Source organism: Bactrocera tryoni, chromosome 5 (genome assembly GCF_016617805.1).
Source record: "Bactrocera tryoni isolate S06 chromosome 5, CSIRO_BtryS06_freeze2, whole genome shotgun sequence".
Lineage (NCBI taxonomy): Eukaryota > Metazoa > Arthropoda > Insecta > Diptera > Tephritidae > Bactrocera > Bactrocera tryoni.
Window position 1 is genome coordinate 71,833,104 of NC_052503.1, and position 24,972 is coordinate 71,858,075.

The window sequence follows — 24,972 nt, forward strand, 5'->3', positions numbered from 1 at the left end:
TATACTAATAATATAATTTTTCTAACTCTTTGACTTGAAAGTCTGATATATGTAATTAGACAAATAACACTTTAAGCACAGCGGATATACATTAATATTTTTTTAGTTTATAACATGATTAACTTTACATAAACCTAAAAAGTCCGGGAACTACCGTTTTATAGAAATCAACAGCTGCAGAAACAAATTTACACGAATGTTCCTTAAAAGTTGAGGTTATGGACACTTTGTTGACAACCTATGTCTTATGATATCTGTAATGACTCTTCTTCTTCTTTATTATTAGCGTAGACATCTCTTACGTGATTATAGCTGAGTTTACAACAGTACATATATGTTAATGACGTATAATAATGACTCTAAGGGAACCTAATGACTGCTGCAACGTCCTCATCCTTTGCTAAAGTTAGTTTTAGTTCCACTTAGACAGCTGGAGAAGCCTGCCCATTGTGATCCCCAGAAGTTCTATACACAGATAAAATAGCCTGCAGCTAACCACAAATTTTCTGAGCCGACTAATATCTCAAGCCGATTCGCCGGGTTTGTAGTTGGAGAAAGCAGGAAAAAGTGTCTAGATGATTCCACATCATGTACTTCCCTGAGTCCTCCAAAATCTTTAGCCTCACCGCACGAGTACCAATTTGACAGTATCCAGTTAGGACACCTATCATTGCTCCCAAGTGAACCTTACTAGGAGTTAGCAGTTCTATGAACTTTTTGCGTACCACTCTGAACCAGAAGGCTGTCGCATCCCCTGACTAATTTCGCGGGACGCCGACAGATCCAACGACCGAGTGCACAATGAGAGGGAAACAGCCTCATCGGCTTTAGAGTTTCCGACGATTCCGCTATAGCATGGTAGCTTGATACTACAGCTAGTGAGGTCATTAACTTCTTGACTCACTGTTAGCGAACCGCACTTCAATGAAGTACATCCACTGCTACCTTGTTGGTGGCTGCCACTTCTGCTTGAAAGACAACTTCATTGGTTTGGCAATTTGAAATAAGAATTGATTGAGAACTCCCGACAGAGGACTTCTCAGAATTCCTCAAAGCATCTCAAGCCGTACATTAAAAATAGTAGCATAGCATATAATTGAGGAAATAGCATTAATTTACACCAATTTCTTTAAAAATCTCGAACGTCGCATTTCATTGTGCAATCAAAAGTACAAAATGGACCGAAATAAATAAGAGGTTACCCAGCCAGCTTGCAGCTTGTTGATCAGCTACTGCGTTGAGATCCCTGGCAAATAGAACCCTTTGCGCTGCCCAATTTAGCAGGCGTCTGCACACCCGCCAGCCAGGCAGCAAAATAGCCAGCTACACACATACCTGCGGCTGGCCAGCTTTTCAACGCTGGCAATTAAATGAAATTTATTTGAGATTTGCATATTTATTTGCAATAAACTTGTGCACTTCTAGCAACATATAAGTATATAAATATGTATTTTAGTACTGGTGGTTGTTTTTGTTGTCACTATAAGGAATGACAGATCATTTGTAGAAAAAGGCATTTAATTCAAGAAGAAGAAGAAAAACGACCACAATCAGCAAACAAAATAATCGTATTCCAATTTCGTTATTGTGTCGCGCCGTGTGACATTCGTGCATCGAGCGGCCACCTAACTACCTGACTGCTTGGGCAGCCAGGCGATGTGTTTATAGCGGTTTATAGCCTCGCCTTGTTTTCCACCTTTTTGGCAGCTTTGAACTCGACGTAATGAGAAACCGAAAATCAGTGCCTTTGTCCACACTACTAACTAACTGCACTTAGTACAAATCGCAATAACAACAACAAAAACAAGAGGGTAGCAAGTAGAAATAAAATTTAGTGGACCGCTTAGATTGTTTTGTTAAATTGCCTGGCAGCAGCCATTAGACGAATTGCAGGTTTTCAAATTTCGCCACTTTCAGCTGCTCGTCAGTCGATTTGTTTTTGTCCGAGGGCTATTTTTACCGGTAAAATTAAATTTTTTCAACCTTCATGCGACACACCGCCAACAACCCCTCTAATCATTGTCCAATGTCTCATCATTACAAAACGTTAAATTGTATTGTATTTGATTTTTATTGTTGTTGGAATAGTTATGTACCCTCCGGCTACTTCACTTGTGCGCCTTCACAAATACTTATCTACATACACATACGAGTATGTACATATGTAAATGGCTGTACAAGTAGGTGACAAGTTGAAAAATCACATTTGTATAATCAAAATAAGTACAAACAACCGATTGTCGGCATTGCGAAATCAGTCCGTCACCTCAGTGCAAGACGTATGGCTGGGGTGGTGGAGGTGGCATTGCGCTGCCGGAGCGCTGCCAAAGTCCCCGCTGATATTTCGCCAAAATTTAGCCACTTGGAAGCAATATCAACAGCCATCACACAAGAAATGACCAACTAACGTTACAGTGTGTCTGACAACAAAGGCAACAAATCAAGGAAAAAGGTATAAAAGTATGGCGCGCAAGATCAACAAATGGCACTTGGGTTATACCCAGCCGGGCAATGAAGTGGAATGATACTGTCACTGGAAACTTTGATAGCCCAAATGTGTCAGTCCTCTTATAAATGGAAAGCTGTCAGCGAAGCGTCAGTTCTAATTACAACGAAACTAAGGTACTTACAACAGATAAGGGTTCAGTCAGTTCGTAGCATATTGAAGACTTGAATTCCGTTTTCTCTCTAAGTCGAAGCAATGATCCTTCAGTCTTGGTTTCTTTCGAGTTTATCAATTCCTATTTGTCCTCAGTTTTCTTCGAGAGAGTTCACATCAATACGATCATTTTTGAGAGAGATCGCTACAGAATCATGCTTCTATGGTACATGACTGAGTCACATAAATGATACTTCAGAACTGGATTATTCTCGAGTTCATCAATTCCTCTTTGTTGTCTTGAGTAAATCCGAACTCAGTTCTCTTCAAGAGAGATCGCAATAGATTTAGGCTTCTGCATGGCTGAGTCAGAGAAAGGTTCTTTAGGTCTTGGCCGACGCTGAATTCCACACTATAGTCTGACTACATCTGAACTTAGTTCTCTTCTAAAGAGATAGCAATAGATTTATACCAGCATGGATGACTCAAATAAAGATTAAGTCTGAGAACCTGGATTTAGATCGATCCACAGATCCACCTTTCTGCAAAAAAACTACTCAGCAAACTTATCAAAACAAACACTGGAGCATCTGTGAATGTTTTTAGTAGAGCGTCTTCCAATCGTTATCTTCTAATTTTTTTTCTTAAAATCAGGTTTTTATATGGAAAACTTTTTTATTTGATAAAATGTCTTCACGAAATTGGGTATGGTTAATTCTTCAAGTCAGCACTATAAATCCCGAATAAATTGTTCAAATCGGACCACTATAGTCAAGTACTTGTATGGAAAACTGCTTAATTTGACTATGTATCTTTACTAAATTTAGCACAGATTGTTTTTGAAGGCAGGGCTACAATATCCGAATATATTGTTCAGATCGAACCACTATCGCATATAACTGCCATACAAACGGACCGATCCAAATCAATTCCTTGGCCGGAGAACTTTTTTATTTGACGAGGTATCTTTACAAAATTTGGCATAAATTATTTTCTAAGGCAAGGCCACAATCTCCGAACATATTGCTCAGATCGAACGACTATAGCATATAGCTGCCATACAAACTGAACGCTGAAAATAAGTTAACAAATTTTTTATACTTTTTGTGCTACAGAAATTATGATACTATCGCTTACGTGCAGCCAAAGTTAACATTTTTACTAATATCGGTCGATGTATAGGTTTTTATATATCTGTCCACCTGTCCATTTACCTGCTGGGTGCGAATTTACATGCTTTCACCTAAGTATTCCTACATTTACTTGCCCATGCATGAATGTACAGCTGTGTACGTCTGTATGTGTGGGTAAAAAACGTGTATTGTTCTTGTTGTTGTCTATTTACGCGCGCATTTCGCGAAAAACTAATTTAAGGAATTTTCTTCATTCCAATATTTGAATTTAGGGTATTTCAGATTACGAGTGGATAGCCTGCGTTGTAGTAGTTGTCAGTGTTGATTTGGCGGCGATTTTTGTTGCTGTGACTAGTGCTGTTGCTGGTGCTGATTGTGTTGGCAAGCGTTTTAGCTGCGTCGCTGCAACCAATACGAATTATTGTTGTTGAAGCCACTGCATGTGGTTGTTGCCGTAATTGTTGTTGCATTTGAAATGTATTGCATTATTGTCACTTAAATTTAACTTTGAGGTTTCGGCAGGCCACTGCAAGCGAGCGACTGCATTTTTTACTTATTTTATTTTCGTTGTCGTGTCTACTTTTTCGCTTTTTACTTTAGATTTATGCTGATGGAGTGCGCTGCGGTGTGTTGTGGGTGTTTAAATGATTGGTCGCATGCAAAATTGCATTGCGTTTAATTTAGATATTTATTTTTAAAACTGTGTATAGGAAATTTTTTTTTATTTTTATTTTTTTAACAACACACTTATTTATGTCATATTTCGTCATAAATTCGAATCTTTTAAATATTTTACCAATTTTTTTGGCAACTTCATAGCACTTTTTGGCTGTTTGTCACACCGCAGTAGAAAGCACTTTTCTCCAGCTGAGCCGTCGCGTTTGTTGCGTTTCTTCGCACACACTCACACACTAAAAATAGCCGCTTTATTCAAATATTTTCACATTTTCACTTTGTGAAAAGCACATAATTTTTCTGCGCTTTACTCATTTTATGTGACAAAAATTATTTGCTGTGTTTATTTCACAAACAAGTATTGTTTTTTTTTGCTTTTTTCCTGCTTTTCATTTCTGGTTCTCCGCGAAATTTTTTCCACTTTTCACTAAAACCAACACAGCGACGACACAAACAACTTTCTCCGTTTCTCCGTTTGGATTTCCAAATTTAAAATTCCGTTTCGCTGAAATATATTTTCAACAATTTCTTTTTTCTTCCACAATATGTGCAGGCCTGTGTACGCACACATACATCTAGTTGTGTATGTATGTAAGCAAAGGTATGTGTTTTTGTATATTTGTGATTATTTTCTACTCGTTAATGGTTCCTTATACATGCTGCTGCTGCCACTTTGACGACGCAGCTGTCGTCGTCTTTGTGGTCCGAAAATTATAAATTTAAGCAATCCAGCCCAGCCAAGTGTGCTGGCTATTAATAGTTGGAAGCCTCAACCACCGCAAATAATTTTGTAACGAGCTGGAATTTGTTTGCGCACACAATATCCTTGGACAGAGATTAGTTGCAAAATTTTCAAAATTTAAACACATTGTATAATCGGGGAATGTAATTTATTTCTACTTTTAGTATGTGTATTTGATATACATAGGTACTTGTATTATATCTATTATATGCTTTCCAAGATATCAGAGCAAATACATTGCAAGTATAGTTTGACAAAGTCTACCTGTGCGAGTGACCCAGCTCTAGGGTTTTTATATGAATACTTGTATATGCTTGGCAAAATCAGCCGTGATCTTTATATGTTTTATATATATGGAGTTTATGCTACCCCAAATGAAGCTAAGTACAAAAACCTCATCGATCGACAGCAGCAATTAAAAAAGTTTACAAGAAGAAAAAGTTCATCCGCAGCCAGAGCTATTACAGCAATCCTAGGCAAAATTTTCAAAAAAATGTTTGAGGTTAATCCAAAGATTGTAAAAAGTAAAAGCAGAATTTCCATATAAATTAAAATTGAGCAAAAATTTCTCAAAATGCTGTGGTTAATCCGAAGGCGGTAAATTTTGCCTTTTCTGAATTTCCAAAAAAAATTAATAAATTTTGAGAAGCAAGGAAGAGTTTAGGCACTGATATTACTTATTTACAAGACAAAAGCTGGAATGATGGATTTTATAATCATGAGTCAAAAAGTTAAATTTGTGAGCATAATTTTGTTCTTTAAAATTAATAAAAATTCTATTTTTATATGCTATAGTTATCTCTTCGTTAGATTCTAATAGTGAAAAATATTTTTAAAAATTTTTATTTATATAAAAAATATGAAAAATATTTATTTATTTTTCAAAATTTGTTTTATTTATTTTTGAAAATATTTTTCTAAAAAATTATTAAATAAACCCTTCATTAAATATTAATGCTTAACGGTATTAAAAAAAATAAATAAAATAAATTCTAACATAATTTTGTGTTTTAAATAAAAAAAATATATTTTTAACGCTTTTTAGTAAAATCTTCTTTAGATTTTAATTATATTTTCAATATTCACACTGATATCTTCTTTAGATTTTAAAAATTATTTTTTCCAAAAAAAATATTAAAAATACTATAGCCAATATTCTACATTAATCTCTTCGTTGTATTTTAATCAACATTTTAGTTCAATTATTTTTTCTAATTTTTATTTTTAATTTATTTTTTTAATTTTTAAAAATTCTTTTTCAATATTCAAAAGCAATTCTTTTGTTAAATTTTTTTGTTTTAATTTGTTGAAAACTTCATTTTCAATATTCTATAGTAATCTCTTCGTTAGATTTAACAGTTAATTTTTTTTGTGTTTTAATTTCTTGAAAAATTCCATTTTCACTATTCCATAAAAATCTCCTCGGTTTTTATAAAAAAGTTATTAAAAATTATATTTTCAATATTCTCCCATAGATTCTAATAGTTAAAAAATTTTTTTCCTAAAAAAAAAGTAAAAAATATTCTGATAATTTTGTCTTTAAAACTAGATTTTTTTTAAATCAAAATTTTGTTCCAAAAATTTTTTAATTTTTATTTCAAAAGATTTTTTAATTTTTTTTCAAAATTTTTAAAAATTTTTTTTTTTAATTTTTTTTTTTAATTTTTTTTATATTTTTTCCTAAATATTGTTTAAAAACTCTTTTTCAATATTCTACAGTAATCTCTTCATTAGATTCGTTAGATTTTATTAGCTCAATTTTTTCAATTTATTTGTAAATGCTATTTTCAATACTTTATAGTGATCTCCCGTTAGAATTTCATAGATTTCACTAAGCATGGTCAATAATACAAATATTTTCTTCAAACACAAATCAAAATGTTAATTCAGTTCCTGTTATTTTTATTGATTTTTTAATACTTATACTTTCTAGACTTTATTGTATTGATTATTTTTAGTTTTATATACATATGTAAGTTAATTTACTTTAAATCCCGCTCACAACATAAATTGATTAAGAAATTATATCACTGTTTTTCTAGTTTGAAAAATGTTCAATATTTCTATAGTTTATATAAACACTTATTGTTATTAGACTTGCAGAGATTTTAAAAGTCACCGTTTTTTTAATTTGAAAAATTTCAAAATTTATTAAAATTTTCTATATAATTTTATATATATGTATATTTTTTATGACATCTTTATTTTTTTACTCACTTAAAAACTTGAGTTTTGAATATTTTCCAAAATATGATTCATAGGCTCAATTTTAAATTTATATATTTTTATATCTTATTTTTCAAAACTGCATTACTTTTCACACACTTTTTTGTCGTTACTATAAAACCCGATATCCAATTATAATTGCAACTACAGTGATATTTGTAGGTATTCCAATTTCATTAGCGTCACTCACTAAATAGCGCATTTGCGATTTCTGCATTACCGTTCACCGTTCGATTCGCAACTGAATGACCAGCTCGCTACTTAGATATTCCTCTATTGTTCATTTGCATTAAAACGCACAAACAGCATTTCCAATTTCCAAATCAAATGCGCTCAGAATCATTAGAATTGCTTTGGCTGAGATTTTCTACTTTTTTCTTACGGAATTTTTGAATTTTCGCCAACATTTTCGAAAACGTCCTCTATCAAACGATGCACACACAGCACACACTCGCAGTGCTCAAAGCTAAAACTGTCGCCTCTCACGCTCGAAACACTCTGGCTAGCGAGCTGTTGACACTTTTTTCCCTCGCACTTTTCGCTATAAGTGTACTTTTATAGTGAGAATTGCGAAAGTGAGCACACCGCACCGGCAAAGATCAATGCCGCAGATGAATGAGCTTATGATGATTATGGTGCCATTACTTCTGCTGTTTGAGAGGCAATAAATCGTTTTGTTTTCGAAAATATTTTTAAATGTTTCGTCTCCACAAATGACTAACCGCTTTACAGTTTGAAGACGTCAGAAAGGCGTAGACTAGCCTTTAGCGCTTTTGTTGGAGGGAAAGTGTAAGGCAAAATTATTTTTGAATACTGGACATACGCGAACGAACTAAAATGTACTGTACATTTATACTTGGCATGCCTTTTCAAAAGTGTTGCCAGACGATGGAGAGTATCTACTGTTTTTTTTATATAAATCTGGAAATTAGTTAGCCTTACTATCTGATGACGCCACTATCGAAAGAAAATTTACTATGGTCTAGTTCTTTCTCGAAGACGGCTACTGTCAAGTTTTCAATCGAAACGATAGTTTTGTTCGGAACGCGTGTGAAAAAAGTAATCAGTTTCAGCATGGTAATACGCCGGTTTTGGATGAATCACCACCAGTTGTAGCGAAACGGCTACTGCAAAGAATTATGCACAAAAATTCCAGATTTCTTATTGTCGTTTACAAGTGCTCAAGATGACTGTGCTTGATGGCGTTTCAGCACAATTCGAAATCATCTTATGACCCTCCAAAAAACAAGGATCCAGTGATGAGCCCCGGAAACTAAAAATCAATCAAAACAGTGGACTTCATCCAATGAACTTGCTTCGAAGTAGGCGAAAAAACAATCGCAACAGTGGACTTCAACCAATCAATGAACCTGCGAAGAATACGAAGACAGTCCTATAGCCTATAGAGCTGAAAGAAACGGTTTTTTAAGATTCTCATGCTGTGATCTACATCGACTACCTGGAGAAAGACAAAACGGTCATATCAATTTAGTTTGTCGAAGCTGCCTAATAAGAGTGCGCGAAATTACTGAGGCGAAAGTTATCTTCAAAGCCCGCAAGGATCATATCCTGCATAAAATAGTTAGCATAAGAAAGCTGTCGACACGATGATTTCTGGCATGGATTTCTTCGAAGAAATTTCAGTATCGTTTTATGACCGTCCATAAAGCATAGATTCACTGATGCGCTCCGCCAGAAACTTCCTCCGACGAACTTGACTCGTAGAAGACGAAGGCTGTCTTATTGGCCAAAAAGTTGAAGGCCACCGTTTTTTGGGAATCACACGCTGGGATCTACATCGACTACCTGGAGAAGGGCAAAACGGTCACATAGATCTACTATGTCGAATTGTTGGACTCATTCGAGGGCGAATTGCAAGGAATGACACGGAGACCTTCTTTACTAACTCCAGACATCTCATTTTCAGGCAGGTTGCACTGATTAAATCAACGTTGGGTCAAATTTATGATAATGCTGTATAATATATCTAACGAAGACTCAATGAAGCTTTCTCGATGACAGTCCTATTTGTCAGAAAGCGGGAAGTCAACGTTTTTAGGCGACTACAATCTGCATTGACTACCGGGGAGAGGATAATATATGGTTCCATTACGCCGAATTTATTTGACTGGTTCGACGCCGAATTACAGGGAATGACACGGTGGCCTATCCAACCAAATTCTCAACTAAAAAGTAGCAAAAATGTATGCTCACTATTAGGGTGGTACTCATATACGTATATGAGGTATAATATATATAACTTATATACTATATACATATATATATAATATTACTATTATATTATATAATATATAAAGTACAATTTTGTCACGGAACGTTCCACCAAATGAATCAAATCCTTGCAAATTACCCGTGCGATTCGAAATCAACAAATTTACATATATTTGTACATGTCTATATATGTATGTATGTATGTACATATTGTATTTTCGCATAATTAGCAATCCAACAAATTTCAACATATTTTCTGTCACTTGATTTAATTTCTTTTTTTCTACAAAATATTTTTTTTTCGTAAATATCATAACCAGCTGCAGTGTAGTTGTTGTTGCTGTTGCTCAAAGTTGTTGTCAGTACATTTTGATTGTGAAATAATTATACAAAAATGAATTTTATACACCAACAACAACGCGTTGGACAAGTGAAATTAATTTACAATACAAATTTGCGGCGGGAATGTACGAGTAAATGCGAACACACACACACACACGCATACAAGCATGACTATGTTCCTCTAGCACCGAGTACTCAAGACAAGAACTGCATTATTCCAATCACGAATGAGCGGATAAAATGCGGATTTCTCCGACACATCATAGCTGATGTTGTTTTGACTTGGTTTTGTTTTGCCGTTGAGGATGCTTGAATAGTGGCCAAAATAAAATATGTGCCTACATATATATACATAACCATGTGAGCTTAGAGCCGACGCGACAGCCTTGTTGAAGTATCTGCACACCAGTTGGCCCATAAGATTGGCTAGTTGTCTGCTCGTTCGCCTGATCGATTGTGTATACAAGCAGGCATCGCACAACTGCACATATATGTTTGCTTGCTGCTAGGCTGACCACAGCAGCCGTGTGACACATACAAATGGAAATGAATGGATGGAGGTGGCTGACAGGGCGTTGATCGGTCGATCTAGGCTGGTCGCACACTTCTATGGCTATGTACATATGTTCGAATATATTTTGCTGGCTGGCTGGCTGGCTGGCTGGCTGGCCGGTCGGCTAGCTAAGTGGCCAACTGGGAACTGGGCCGTCAGGGCTCGCTGACTAGTTTGCGACGGTGACAGCGGCAACACCAGCAGCAGCCAGCAAAAGTGTCGCCGCCGTCATTCAGCCGCAATGCAAGGCACTTCACTTTACACACACATACATATACATACATATGTACGTAAACATGTTGCTTTGCATGCCTGTACGTTTGTTTTGAAGAATTGAACTTTTTGGCCAGCCACGAATTTATTGTTGTGATTTATTTTGATTTCACAGCCTTTGCCAGGCACTTTATCCACGAACAATTCATGTGTACCGTATTAGTTGTGTGGTCGTTTGTTTGTTTCTTTGCCATTAGTCTGGTAAGTTGTTGCTATTACCCAGTGCCGTGTATTCGAAGGTATTCGCTGTCCATTAGTCATGCCGGCGAAAATTATAAATTGCATTTCACTCCTCTAATCGCCGTTGTCTATGAGAAGTTTTCATGCAAATGATGTCGCATTATGCAGCAGGAATGTTCAGCAATGGAATAATAAATATGAAAATGCACAGAAATTATAAATTCAATGGAAATTGTGTCAAAGGGGCGCGTATGGCGCGAAAAATAGCTGTTTTTCAAAACAATATCGTCTAACTCTGTATATATTTAGGGTAAAGGATTTTTAATATTTTTATATAGCCTCTAATATATAAGAAATTTAATCAAAAATAAATTTTCTTAAAGTAAAATTATTTTCTTGCATAATAAAGCATATATTTTATATATCACATAGCATAAAAAATATTCAACGTTTGCCACTGCGTATGAGCAATCTTTAAACACTACTTAATATTCTGCAAACCATAAGAAAAGTACACATATTTTTTATGATATATGAAAGTGATATATAAATTGATTTCGATCATTCAGTTTATATGGCAGATATATTTAATAGTCATCCGATCAATGCAATTTCTTCGGAAACAGCACCATTGTCTTAGACAATAATTCATGTCAAATTTCTTGAAGATACCTTGTCGAATGCAAAAGTTTTCCATACAAGCACTTGATTCCGACCGATCAGTTTGTATGACAGCTATTTGCTATAGTAGTCCGAAATCGGCGATTACGACAAATGAGTAGCCTCTTTGGAAAGCTTAAGGACCATTTTGCTTGAGGTCGCCAAATTGGAGATAAACTACTTAAATTTGAATTTTCATAACGCTCAGAAAATCTTTTATCTACTAACCTACATAGAACTAACACTTTATTTTTATAAGGAAGAACTATTTGAATTGCAGTGATTCATTCACCAAGCTCAGGAGCTCGCAAGAGGCAATAACACTTACATTGGTGCGAGAACTATCTGAATCTCCGTGGTAGTTCTGCGTTCTAGCGCTGGACCTATGGACCTCGCGTGTGCTTAGCAGTTGGTGGTCGATAACCAGTTTCTGTGCGATTACCAGACTAGTACGCAGGCGATCCACAGGCTCATCGTACCGCAAAATTAGATAGAGATAGAATTATTACTAGACATTGTCCAGTATCGAACGCAAATTATCAAAGGCCTAGAATGGAATACAGGATATCCGAAAAGTTCATCTTACCACAATAGTAGGAACTCTTACTGGACATTGTGCAATATCGGAAGCAAATTATGGAACATTTATGGAGGAAGACCTAGAAGGGAAAGCAGGAGATCCGCAGGTTCATCTTACCGTAATTGCAGGAGTTTTTTTTTTATCAAAATTGTATGGAGGAAGACCTAGAATGGAAGACAGGAGAATTACTAAACTTGCTCACAGCAGGGTTCATCCCTTCGCAGTTGTGGGATTTCCCACTGCTCAGCTTGTGCAATAGGCATCCATAGTAAGGGCTATCTTATCGTTTGCAAATTATTCAATTTGTATAGATGAAGTTGAGGTGAAAATATCCAAGCACATTCTTCTCATAGTCCAGTTTTTGCAAGATTGAGGCTAAGCGTCTCGGCCGTCATAATTTCGTCATTATCAGGAAAAATAGCTCAAACTGATACGAGTTTTATTCCACTCACGAAATGTGTGGTAGGCTCAAAGTGTTTTTTTTTTAATAATTGTAAGGGTCTTCATGATAATTTTATGAGAGTTTTAGGCACCAAAATGGACCGGCGTACAAGGATGTCCAAGTGAGATCCGTGTTGGCGAATATAACAGTATCGACCTTTTGAACTAACCTAACGTAACCTGACTCACTCATCAATGGTATTGCAGACTATGTGGTTCTACAATCCATTACAAAGTAGACTAATGGAAAATAATTATTTAGAAAAAAAATTATCTGAATAATTTAAAATTTATTTTAACAAACAATTTAATTTATATAAATAATTTTATTTTTAAACACTTAATGCTACACTTAAACTATTTTCATACAACTGAATGAATGTTCTTAGTATGTATGAAATGCACCAAAACATTTCGCAATAATAATAAAAACAAGCAAATAACAAATTTGTGCATTAAACAAAATGTCAAAAACAAAAGAATAGAAAACAAAGACAGCGCAGCGGCCAACTAACGTACGAGCCTTGGGCGGAAGCATTTCGCCTGCTGCATGGGCACACACTGCTGGCGATCCAAGTCCCAGCCAAAACCGAAATAGCAACGACGCACACTGAGAAAGCCGCCAACACAATGGAAATAGTACTCGCAGTTGTTGGGATGCGGGAATTGCTGATCGTACCAGCTGGTGCAGACAGGACGACCATAAGTTGGCGCTGACGCCGTCGTCAAGGATGGACTGCCGGGGCGGTTATTGGACAGCGGACGCGTATAAGTATTGAGTGGGCGGCGTGTAGTAAACAGGAAAGTGGATGCAGGCGACGCCCCCGTCGCGTTAACTGTTGTAGATGTGTATGCGGTAGCGCCCACTGTTGTTGTTGTTGCTGTCACTACTGTGCTGCTGTAATTGCCGCTGCAAGCTACAGACGTTTTGTCGCATGACAACACATTCGGATTGAAGTATGTATTGGCCGCACATTCGCCTAGCGTCGAACGCAAACCGTTACAAATGATATATTGACTGCAATTGCCTGGATTGGCGACAATAGTGCCCGGCGCCGCATCGTTACAAGCTTTGTGTGAAACAAAATCGGGTGCGGCGGCAGCATGTTGCAGCAACATTGTTGCCAATAGCGTACAGGTGATAACGGTTAGCTGTATTGAGCAAAAGTGTATATTTTGAGAGCACATCTTGTGTGATTTCATGAAATGAGTTGAGAAAACTCGAGTGCAAAACAAAATAAGAGAAAACCCCAAATGTTTTGATTTGCTTTAGAAAAATCAGCTGCTGTTCTGCACTTGAACTTGCTGCCTGTCGTGGTTGCTCTGTCGTTTCGATGGTATTTGCGCGCTTTAAATAGCGTCTCGAACTTAAGATCTGCTTCGCATTTCGCTTGCAGATGATAATTGAAAATCTACGCAGCCGGCTGATAAGGGATTCGTTTATGCGGCATCTTATCTTTTTGTATCACTCACTCGCCGCGGTGCTTTCCCTTGCTGAGTCAGTAGCTTGAATCGACGTTATTTTGATTTTGCTGCTAACTTTCGATTGATAGGCGATCAGAGCTAATTTCGCTTTTATGTATATATTTATTTATTGCAAACTATGTAGGTCTTTAGTATATTTTTGGTGGGAAAGCACACAATTTTGTTCATAATTTGTGCAGAGTTTTTTGATGTTAACACTGATGCATTAGATAACCGTTATTAGAAATGTTCGAAAATATTTTCCGCAATCGACGCAATAAATTTCTCGAAATCGCAATAATTATTTTACTGTCTTTTGGTGTTTTGTTGCTGAAAATTTTTTTTTAATGTATATGTATTGCTAATTAAAGCCTTTTCCAAAAAAATAGCTTGCTTTGGCACAGGCTTAAAGCCTAAAAACCAACATACTCAAATGCTGTGACCTAAAAATATCGAACAAAGAATTTGTCACAAATTTTGTATTTCTAACCAAATTTCCTATGCGGAATCGTTGCGAATGTTGAAAAAGGCTTAAGGATTCTGTTTTATCAAAATCACAAACCTATGAGTGGTACAAATCCTTCAAAGACGCGGTCGAGAAATCGTTGAAGATATGCCTTGTTCTGGACGAGTTTCGACCTCTTCAACTGATGACAATAGCAAAAAGTGAAGGATATGGTGCTTAAAAATCGTCAGACAAGTGTTGGCTCGACATATCTCGCGAGTCCGTTTGAATGATTTTGGTGGATATTTTGGGATCAAACGCGTTTTTGCTCGAATCGTCCCGATAAAGCTGAACTTTTTTTATAAAAAGAGTACCGTAAACAGGTCCCTTTGAAGATGCTTGATCGAGCGAATTCCGATATCACATCCATGCCTGACCGGTGACATTCTCGCCGCGATGTGATGTGATTTAACAGTCGTGCGGTGACTTCAGAGCACTTGGCCGCCAGCTGGCTCTATATAAGAAACGCATGCACCGTGCCTGGCCACTGTTAAGGTGACACTCGCGCCGTGATGGGATGTGATTTAACAGTCGTGCGGTGACTTCAGAGCAGTTGGCTGCCAGCTGGCTCTATATAAGAAACGCAGGCACTGTGCCTGGCCACTGTTAAGGTGACACTCGCGCCGTGATGGGATGTGATTTAACAGTCGTGCTGTGACTTCGGAGCACTTGGCCGCCAGCTGGCTCTATATAAGAAACGCATGCACCGTGCCTGGCCACTGTTAAGGTGACACTCGCGCCGTGATGGGATGTGATTTAACAGTCGTGCGGTGACTTCAGAGCAGTTGGCTGCCAGCTGGCTCTATATAAGAAACGCAGGCACCGTGCCTGGCCACTGTTAAGGTGACACTCGCGCCGTGATGGGATGTGATTTAACAGTCGTGCTGTGACTTCGGAGCACTTGGCCGCCAGCTGGCTCTATATAAGAAACGCATGCACCGTGCCTGGCCACTGTTAAGGTGACACTCGCGCCGTGATGGGATGTGATTTAACAGTCGTGCTGTGACTTCGGAGCACTTGGCCGCCAGCTGGCTCTATATAAGAAACGCATGCACCGTGCCTGGCCACTGTTAAGGTGACACTCGCGCCGTGATGGGATGTGACTTAACAGTCGTGCGGGGACTTCAGAGCACTTGGCCGCCAGCTGGCTCTATATAAGAAACGCAGGTACCGTGCCTGGCCAATATTAAAGTGACACTCGGAGCACTTGGCCGCCAGCTGGCTCTATCTAAGAAACGCATGCACTGTGCCTGGCCACTGTTAAGGAGACACTCGCGCCGTGATATGATGTGAATTAATCAAAATCTATATCTTATATGGAAACTTTTTTATTTGACAAGATACCTTCAGAAAATTTGGCATGGATTATATCTCAGACCAACAATACAATCTGCGAAGAAATTGGTTAGATCGATCTACTACAGCATATAGCTGACATACAAACTGACCGGTCATCGGTTTTTGTTATTGTAGCGCAGAAATCTGCCGAGTTGACAGTCCTGGCCGGATAAAAATCCGGTTCCGTTCCGATTACGTAGACCCGACTGTCGTGAGAACAGTCATGTTTAAGGTCTTTTTATATTCTTTTATGCTGTAAGAAGGGCATCTATGAAGAATATTACGGCAATATAGTATTTAATTTCAAACGATACCGCCTAACATCGTAAAGAGATCGATTTTGTACGTTCCTATGATAAAAACCAATTGTCGATAAATCCTTTGTTTAGAATTGCAGAACTTCATATACATAAATACTATATAATAATATTTGCATACTTTCAAGCGAAAACGAATGAATTACACACACATGCACATTTTATACTGAGCCATAACATTTATTCACAAAAATAAAACACTTAAAATTAAAGCGAAAAATAAATATTTAAAAATTAGAAACAGGCGTCCGCACAGCCTTAAAGCACTGCGCCTCTTTCAGAGGCATACACTTCTCTTGCAGAAAATCCCAGCCGTAGCCCAGATTGCAGCGCAATATGCTCAAATAGCCGCGCGTGCAGCGATAGTAGTACTCACAGCGCTGCTGATATGGAAAATACTCATCCATAGTTGGTTTGCACTGTGGGCGTGGTGACAACGTGCTTGTCGACAGCGAGCCACTAGTAGTCGTCGTACTAGTCGTCGTGGTGACTGTAGTCTCAGTGTGTGTTAACAACTGCTGTGTTAAGGCTGCTTGTGTAGGCTGAATCATAAAAGTTGTGCACTTGGTGCCATCTTCATCTAGTAAACATTGTTGTTGCTCTGCATCGAAATAGGTGCCAACCGGACATGAATCGGTGAAAGACTCTTCGTCCAGGCAATAAATGTATGCGAGGCAATTGTTCTCAATCGCTACAAAAGTGCCTTCAGCGGCATTTTTGCACTCCTTGTATGACTCTGCATGAGTGTTAATGATGAGAGTCAAAACCGATATAATTTTTACAAAAATTGTGCGCATTTTAAATTTTTTGTATGTATATTTTTTTTTAGTAAAATTAAATTACTTTCTTTCGCACAAGCAGTTGATTGCTTTCTAATGCCTCTGTAGCATTGCCAAGCGTTTATATTCGATGAGTAGAAGGTCGCCATTGACACCTGCATCTGAAAAAGATAGTGTTTTCAATATCGTTTGTTGACTCTTCAGCTGTCATTGATGGATGCTGTTATCTTGAAATTAATTTGACCGATAGTTAGGTTTCCTATTACAGTCAATGAACCTATAAAATTATTGAACTGTGCAGAATAATTTTGGGTCAAGGCCAGATACAAAGATAAGAGAAACAGAAACAAGTGATATTTTATCAGCACCTAAAAATGCTTGTATGTATATTTATTTTTAATATGTAATATTAGTTAAGGTTCACAATTGAAGTTATTTATGTTTAAACATAAAAAATAGTAATTCCAAAATTTTTTTAAGTTAATTTTTTAAAATATTAATTAAAAAATAACATAAGATACTCAAAATCTTATATCGAAACCAACAAAGAACTAAATTGCTTAACTTAAAGAGGAATACTCTAAACTTGCAACATTGGTCGCTTTTCCTTGGCGTTTAAATTATCATTGGTCATAGCATAGCCGGTACCACCCTATAAATAGTGAATAAAAAAATATACATGAGAAATCTGATTGTTGAAGAAATTATACGCAAACGCACTCTCTGTAAGGGTATAATATCTTTTTCGGATAGTTTCTGATTCGTCAAAGGATGTATCATATCTTTCTTAATTAATTTCTCTACGCATTCCATTGTAACCACATCGCCACTGCAAAATATAAGATTTGTAAGATAAATGTTTATTCCCATATATCAAAATTTTAACTCACGTTGGACGCAACACAGCGCAGGGTACAGCATTGCTGAGTACATCGTGAGTTACGGGGCACATGTAACGCGCTTCTTTTGCTATTAGCGAACGGCTACTATCACCATCCTTGATTAGTGTAAATTTTACATTTATTAAATCTTTTACTTTTAAAGGTTTCTCGGAGACGGGACAATAAATGGTTGAATCAGGTTTTTTTGCCTTTGCTGCACCAGCATTTGGACACTCGGAGGGCACCCAGAAACTAGGCAACTTCTTTTCATTGCCATTGGTCATGTTAGAGATGGAGCCACCGGCCGCAGCTACTGCAGCCGCAGAGGTGCTTGGTGTTATAGCAATTACGTCAGCCGATTTTTTATCACTGGCACACTCATTGACTGGTTTACCAGCGTTTACAAACTTTTCAATGCATTTTTGTTGTTTAAGATTTAACTCCTGTGCGTTTTCCGTCTCCTCAAGCCGTCGTAAACGTTCGAATTCCTTCAATTTACGACTGTATTCATTTTTCTTTGTAATTATATATTGCAAAATGGCTTCCTTGTCAAAAAGGTATCCTTCTTTCGTTATCACTGGATTACGACAAGGTTGTAAAGTTAGAGAACAACAATCGAAGGACTTAACCGAATCTTTTCCAAGACGTTGTGCTTTGGTGCCATAGCCTGATTCGGCTGCATCACGCCGCTTTTCATTATATGTATATACAGCACCGGCTGTGCAATTACGAGCGTGTCGTGTCATGTTTTAAGCAAAGTTAAGTATTTCACAGGTTTTTATTAGCACTCAACTTTTTGATGATTTCTTAATATTAAAATTTTACGGAATATGAGAAAATAACAAAACAATGCTTAGTGCTGCCAAATTTTGTGTGGATTAAGAATGTAAGTGGTGCCAATTTATTTAGGTCTCCGAAAAAATATATACACATACATACATATGTGCATATTATTTGTTTATACATTTATTTAAAGAAAATACATTTATAAAAAATTTTACTACTACTGATTTACAACAGATCTAACAACAGTAATCTGGCTGATAACTTTAAATATAAGTGGCCGATCAAAACCATAAAAAAATATCAAACTGTTATATTATTTACGGTTATTTTATAAAGTTGTTAAAACATACATATTAGTTCGTTAGTTGTAATACTTTGTTACGTTATATAAAGCAAAAACATTTTCAATTTCATCTTCTTGATAAAATCGTAAGACACAAATGCATAAGAAGAATATTCATATAATTCAACAATCTACTTTTTCGTTCTCCGTAACTTGTCTAATACATTCTTCAATTATTCGCAACACCACCTCCTTCGTCTCTTCTGATGTGAATGGACAATTTATAGGTGGTACATGTAAGAATAAAGTGCGATTCCTATTTCTATCAAGAGATTTTAGATATATGTATCCACACAAATAATTGCCGACATCATCTGAACTTTGAAGTACGGTAAATGCTTCTGGTTCTACATTCACGCTACTTTGTATGGCTTCGTCTGTAGCAGTTGGCGTACACTCACATGATGCAGCAACCACTTCAACAATTTTATCCACATCTAAGCCACAATGTAAGGTATGATTATCATTCATATTGGTGCTACAATTCAATAAACATGCTGTAGACTTTGGTAAACGCTGGCGCGCATAGTCCGGTCGTGTGAATTTATGATTATAAGCCAATTTCTCTACATGAATGCAACTTGCACTACCATGAACGCCACAATGAATAACAAGCTTTTAAAATAAAAAAGATAAGTTACTCGCAAGAAATAGGCCGTTAGTTCTGCTTACTTGTGGCTTATGTGACCATATTTCTTCGACGGCTTTGTCCACAGCATCATACTCAACAGGTACCTCCAGTTTCTCTAGCTTATAATGGTGACCATGCCAAGTAAGCTCATCTGGCAAAAGACGTACAGCTTCCCAACTGGCATTCACGTCTTCATGTCCAACAAATGGTCCAAATCCAGTTACTATAATTAAGTTTTTGTTAGCTTCCTCCGCAGCAACTACCGACTTTACTTGAGGTTGAGCCATATTGTGTGACACCTTCAGTTGTATCTTCACCTCTGTTTTAAAATGTATCAAATTCGGTTGTTGAATCTTAATTGCCTTCTTTACTTAATTTATATTAATTTACTACTTTAGATATGATTAAACTTTATTTACCATCCACCCCCCACTTGTTGCAACTGTCAAAATACTTAACCGTTGTGTATCAAAAAGGTATTAAAAAACGACAATATTGTGTTTAACAGTATACGAAAGGTTAAGCTCTTGGTGCAACTCTGACTTTTGGCATTTCGGCAGATATGTCAGAAGAAATGTCATTTGATTTTTGTTGTCATTTTTTTAATTCCTATCCATTTATTTGACAGTAATACATATTTCTATATTTCACCGTGCAGGTTTCCATCTACTGAATAAATAAAATTCGGACTTCGTACTTTGGTAATTCATTTAAATTTATAAGAAAATATTTAATAAAATAATACACATTAACTAATAGTAATAATTTTTTTTTGGCTGGGATTTAGATTAGCATCCCCGGATTTCGGGGATAAAATGGGTGTCACTGGAAAGGTGGCGTTCTCCAGATCACGAAAATATATACATTTAGTTGCCGCTGACTTATAGTTTTTAAGATATTTGCATTTAAAGTTGAAAAATTGACAGCTTTTACATTGATAATTTGTATATTGTGAGTAACTTTTTCACTTATATTATGCACTTTTCACGTACTAGCACTTCACTCTAACGTTTCTGCATATTAATTTTTTTAATATTTGTTGTAAATAAAGCTTTATTTTAATTATTTTATTTTAGTTACAATTCTCTGCATTTGCACAATAAGAAAAGGGTTGCCATGGTTATTTTTTTTTCCGCGCCGCGCTTCAAAAAAAATAACCATGGCAACCCTTTTCTTATTGTGCAAATGCAGAGAATTGTAACTAAAATAAAATAATTAAAATAAAGCTTTATTTACAACAAATATTAAAAAAATTAATATGCAGAAACGTTAGAGTGAAGTGCTAGTACGTGAAAAGTGCATAATATAAGTGAAAAAGTTACTCACAATATACAAATTATCAATGTAAAAGCTGTCAATTTTTCATCTTTAAATGCAAATATCTTAAAAACTATAAGTCAGCGGCAACTAAATGTATATATTTTCGTGATCTGGAGAACGCCACCTTTCCAGTGACACCCATTTTATCCCCGAAATCCGGGGATGCTAATCTAAATTTTACCCTTTTTTTTTTATAAACGACTGTCGTTAAATAGTGCTGTGTGTATGTATGTTCACATATCGTTCCTTCAAGCAGTTGATAAATCACTGCAAATCAATAAACTATATGAATAATTAAATATTTCTAGTAATGAGACGATAAATGTGTGGGCAGTGAAAGAAGGAGGCAACAAAACAATCGTAAACTATACTAACTAAATAAAATCAAAGTAAGTATTATTTGTATTGATTGGTGTGTGCAAAATGGGTGGATAACTAATAAGTGTATTTAAATTTAAAACAGGGTATGAGATAATCTAATCTTAACAGGTTTCACTACTAAGTAAATCTTTAGATCCATTGCACTTTGTACACTACTTCAGAATTTCTGTTTTAATAAAAGCACTTATTTCCATTGCAGCAAAAGGAGTTTTAGGAGAATATTCGAAGGGTTTTCGGAACACCGATTTAACGCTCAACAACAACAAAAAATGTTCAGCAGACTACGTGATTTCGCCACACGTCACCGACGAAAATTTATAGTCACAGGCGTGCTAGTTGGAGGCACATATGTAGCTATCAAATATGCACAGCGAAAACTTATTGAATATCAAACGCGTCAAGCACGCGAATTTTTCGAAAAGACAAAGCGTATGCAACATTTTGAAACAACAGAACATACTTGCAATAAGGTAATTATTGGAATGGGCACCGAATTATATGCAGCCATAATACGTGAATGCAATACCAACGCTTTGCTGGATCAACTTCGTCAGAATCCACCGAATAAACTAGAATTGTGGGAAGAAATGAAGATTGTCGCGTTCACGCGTCTGACAACATTCATTTATGCTTCATCGATGTTAGTCATTGCCTTGCGTGTACAAATGAATTTGCTCGGCGGCTACCTATACCAAGACGTCACGTTGGAACGAAAACAAATCTTAGAAGAACTGAAACAACAGTATCTCTCACTCATTGGTTACTTCATACATGATGGTGGCTTAAGTGAGCTAATACGTATAATACGTGCCAAAGTACTTGTTGTTATGAAGACATTGCCGCTGTCGAAACGTTTTAGTCTTTCAGATATAGAACAGCTCTTTTGGACGCTACAAATGGCCATAAATAGCGATGCAGGCGATCCCATTGCAAAAATGGCGACTTACTTATTGCCGCCACAAGTGCCAGAATATAATACAGTGGGACCACTGCTGCAAAAAATGTACAATGAAACGTTAGACTTGCTGGAGAGCGACGATGCCGCAAGTGTTTGCTCGAACAGTATCTGTCGAGGCTTTTCCCTGACGGTAGATGCCATCGCAGAAAGTATTGGCGATACATTAACGCAAGCGCAAAAGGCTACAGCAAACGAAGAAAATAAAACCACGCAAAAGGGCGATGGTGGCGACGTGGCAACCTCGAATAGTGTACTCAGCATAAACAGCGTGGAAATGGCTTTAGCTAAACTTATACCGATTGTAAGTGGCTTAACGTCGCAAGGATTCGATGAAAAATCACGTCCACAGAATTTGGCGACCTCGCTGATCACATTTTATATGGTTGATGAGAAGAGCAAAGTATTTGGTGCGAATGTGTATGAAACGTTTAGCTCCACATAAATATGTTTATTGTCAAATGTAATACAATAAATAGGTTGCCTCTGAAGCGCAAACCTATTTTTGACTGTTTGAAGAAAATTTAAATTTTTAAATATTTTGTTTGCAATAGCAAAAATGTACCTACAAAAGCTTGTAACTTTAAAACTAGCTTTTAAAGACGCCAAAACAAAACAGCAGTAGGCAAGATAACAAGAAAATCTTGTGAAGACTAGTTAGACCGCAGTAGAATTTTATAAATTCACCAGCGCAGTTGCATTGAAAATGGTATTAGGGCAAAAATAGTTTGTAAAATTATATGTACTCAAATTTTCAGTGACATTAAACGAAATAGGCTGTCATTCAGTGAATTGTAAAAAATAGCTGCCCATTTTTTATGAAAAATCATTCATTCCAAAAAACAACCACATATGTATAGAATCGAGAGAAGGAACTTTCCATGATAATTTATTTATTGCTATAATTTTTTTAACGGATGTGTATTACATATTGTGTAACTTAATATTTGGCGCTATCAATAATTTTAAAATGTATTATATAAATCAATACATGTACGTATGTATGTAATGGCGTATTCTTGTGACTGGGAAATATATTTAAACTTGTAATTTATAAAATCACTTGCTGACACGTCTTTTATTGGTAACAGGGGCGACTTTTAGGAACGGAAATGGTTTGGTAGTTTCTTCGAAAGTATAACATACTTTCAGGTTAATTATAGATTTTATGCAACACCATGTAATTGTGTAGTATTTGGTTTTTCGGAATATGTATGCAGTAGCTGTAATAAGCACCTAAAGAAATGAAGTAATATTGACAACTGCTGTTGCAGACAGTTCGTGACCGGCTAAAAATCCGTGTTTGTTCTGTTTATATAGACCCGACTATCGTGGGCATATTGTTCCGCCTCAATGAAAGTGTTCCCACAGCGATAGGTAATCAGAACAGACCTATAGAGCCATATAAAATACAAAATTACAATGTCATTGTTGTTGTAGTGGCAGAAAATGTTGCTTAAGTAATAAAAGAATACTAAAAATCCGTGTTTGTTCTGATTATGTAGACCCGATTGTCATGTGAACAGATCCATAGAGCCTTACAGAATACAAAATAACAATATTGTTGTTGTTGTAGCGCCAGAAAACATTCCTTAAGTAATTTCGAGGCCTGGTGCCGAGTTGAGAGTCCTTGGTTGGGTAAAAATCCTTGTCCGTTCAGGTTACTTCGAACCGATTGTCGTTGGAACGCACACAATCTTTATGCTTGTTTGCAGACATTTTGATACGGCAACAGCTGAACGAAAGAGTTTCAAACAACCAGGGCTTTCTATTTGCGCCGAAAACTATGCTATTAATGTGGAGGTAGTGGAGAAGTTCTAATTATTATTTTTTACTTTATTTTTAAAAATACTGAAAAATTATGAATGTTGTTGTTGTTGTTGTAACGGTAGAAACATTCCCGAATTATTAATTTTGTTTTTGTTGTTGTAGCGATATAAAACATTCCTGAATTATTAACTTTGTTTTTGGTGTTGTAGCGGTATAAAACATTTCGCGGAATTTTGCCGAGTTAACTGCCCTTGGCCGGATAAAAATCCTAGTCCATTTCGGTAACTTAGACTCGACTGTCTTGATCGGTTTTTTTTACGGTTATATGGACCCAATCGATATCCATATTGTGTATGTGTACTAAAGTCTAAATATTTTTAAAAATATTAAATAATTCAAATTATATTTAATAAAATATTGTTAAAAAACTTAGTAAATTTTAATATAATTTTTTTAATTTAATTTTTTTTTAGTTTTAATCATAGTCAAACCCTTGTGTTGTACTACCAAAACACGCCTAACTGCATAAAAAAATGAATATCAACAACTCGGAACAGAAAAAAACAGTGGCGACTAAGAGACTTCGAAGACAACAGCGACGACGCCGCTCTGTCTCTCGCAAAACAAAACACAAACGAAAAAGGACATCAGCACAGACAACACATAGCACACAGCACACACAACCACTTATGCCTCTAAACATGAAGGGGTTGTATGTGCGCCCAAAAGCGCGCTGCAGCAGCTGATATCGCTGAATGGTTGTTTTTGCCGCTACAGTGGGTTGGCAGGGTGGCGCAGTGTTGAAAGGCAGCAAGCAAACAAGCAATAACCATTAGATACATAGTATATACATAAATGTGTGTGTG

General features: G+C 36.4%; 5 protein-coding genes and 1 long non-coding RNA gene across 7 annotated transcripts; 1 reads left to right on the plus strand and 5 right to left on the minus strand.

Annotated features, from left to right (window-relative positions):
- Positions 1 to 12,987: 12,987 nt before the first annotated feature.
- LOC120778583 lies at positions 12,988 to 13,952 on the minus strand. Its single transcript, XM_040110450.1, has one exon. The coding sequence runs from the start codon at positions 13,837 to 13,839 to the stop codon at positions 13,147 to 13,149; it is 693 nt and encodes a 230-aa protein (XP_039966384.1). The 5' UTR covers positions 13,840 to 13,952; the 3' UTR covers positions 12,988 to 13,146.
- Positions 13,953 to 16,487: 2,535 nt separating this feature from the next.
- LOC120778409 (probable chitinase 10) lies at positions 16,488 to 17,121 on the minus strand. The gene has a single exon (XM_040110192.1). It carries the CDS (start codon positions 17,055 to 17,057, stop codon positions 16,488 to 16,490), a length of 570 nt encoding a protein of 189 aa, XP_039966126.1. The 5' UTR covers positions 17,058 to 17,121.
- Positions 17,122 to 17,410: 289 nt separating this feature from the next.
- LOC120776857 (nitric oxide synthase-interacting protein homolog) lies at positions 17,411 to 18,769 on the minus strand. Its single transcript, XM_040107903.1, has 3 exons — positions 17,930 to 18,769; positions 17,760 to 17,868; positions 17,411 to 17,691 (listed from the first exon to the last, which is right to left on the minus strand). Exons 1-3 carry the CDS (start codon positions 18,664 to 18,666, stop codon positions 17,620 to 17,622), a joined length of 918 nt encoding a protein of 305 aa, XP_039963837.1. The 5' UTR covers positions 18,667 to 18,769; the 3' UTR covers positions 17,411 to 17,619.
- Positions 18,770 to 19,014: 245 nt separating this feature from the next.
- Positions 19,015 to 20,109, minus strand: LOC120776858 (pyroglutamyl-peptidase 1). The gene is made up of 2 exons (XM_040107904.1): positions 19,722 to 20,109; positions 19,015 to 19,664 (listed from the first exon to the last, which is right to left on the minus strand). The coding sequence occupies exons 1-2, from the start codon at positions 19,965 to 19,967 to the stop codon at positions 19,173 to 19,175; spliced, it is 738 nt and encodes a 245-aa protein (XP_039963838.1). The 5' UTR covers positions 19,968 to 20,109; the 3' UTR covers positions 19,015 to 19,172.
- A 170-nt stretch (positions 20,110 to 20,279) lies between these two features.
- On the plus strand, positions 20,280 to 23,152 carry LOC120776856 (peroxisomal biogenesis factor 3). 2 transcript variants are annotated; one of them, XM_040107902.1, is made up of 4 exons: positions 20,313 to 20,381; positions 21,216 to 21,227; positions 21,309 to 21,389; positions 21,581 to 23,152. In XM_040107902.1, the coding sequence occupies exon 4, from the start codon at positions 21,651 to 21,653 to the stop codon at positions 22,779 to 22,781; it is 1,131 nt and encodes a 376-aa protein (XP_039963836.1). In that variant the 5' UTR covers positions 20,313 to 20,381; positions 21,216 to 21,227; positions 21,309 to 21,389; positions 21,581 to 21,650; the 3' UTR covers positions 22,782 to 23,152. The 2 variants fall into 2 exon arrangements, with proteins under 2 accessions (XP_039963835.1, XP_039963836.1); XM_040107901.1 differs by lacking the exon at positions 21,216 to 21,227 and having other exon boundaries at positions 20,280 to 20,381.
- Positions 23,153 to 23,193: 41 nt separating this feature from the next.
- Positions 23,194 to 24,090, minus strand: LOC120776860. Its single transcript, XR_005705465.1, has 2 exons — positions 23,879 to 24,090; positions 23,194 to 23,728 (listed from the first exon to the last, which is right to left on the minus strand). It is a non-coding gene; the product is annotated as an uncharacterized LOC120776860 (long non-coding RNA).
- Positions 24,091 to 24,972: the final 882 nt, after the last annotated feature.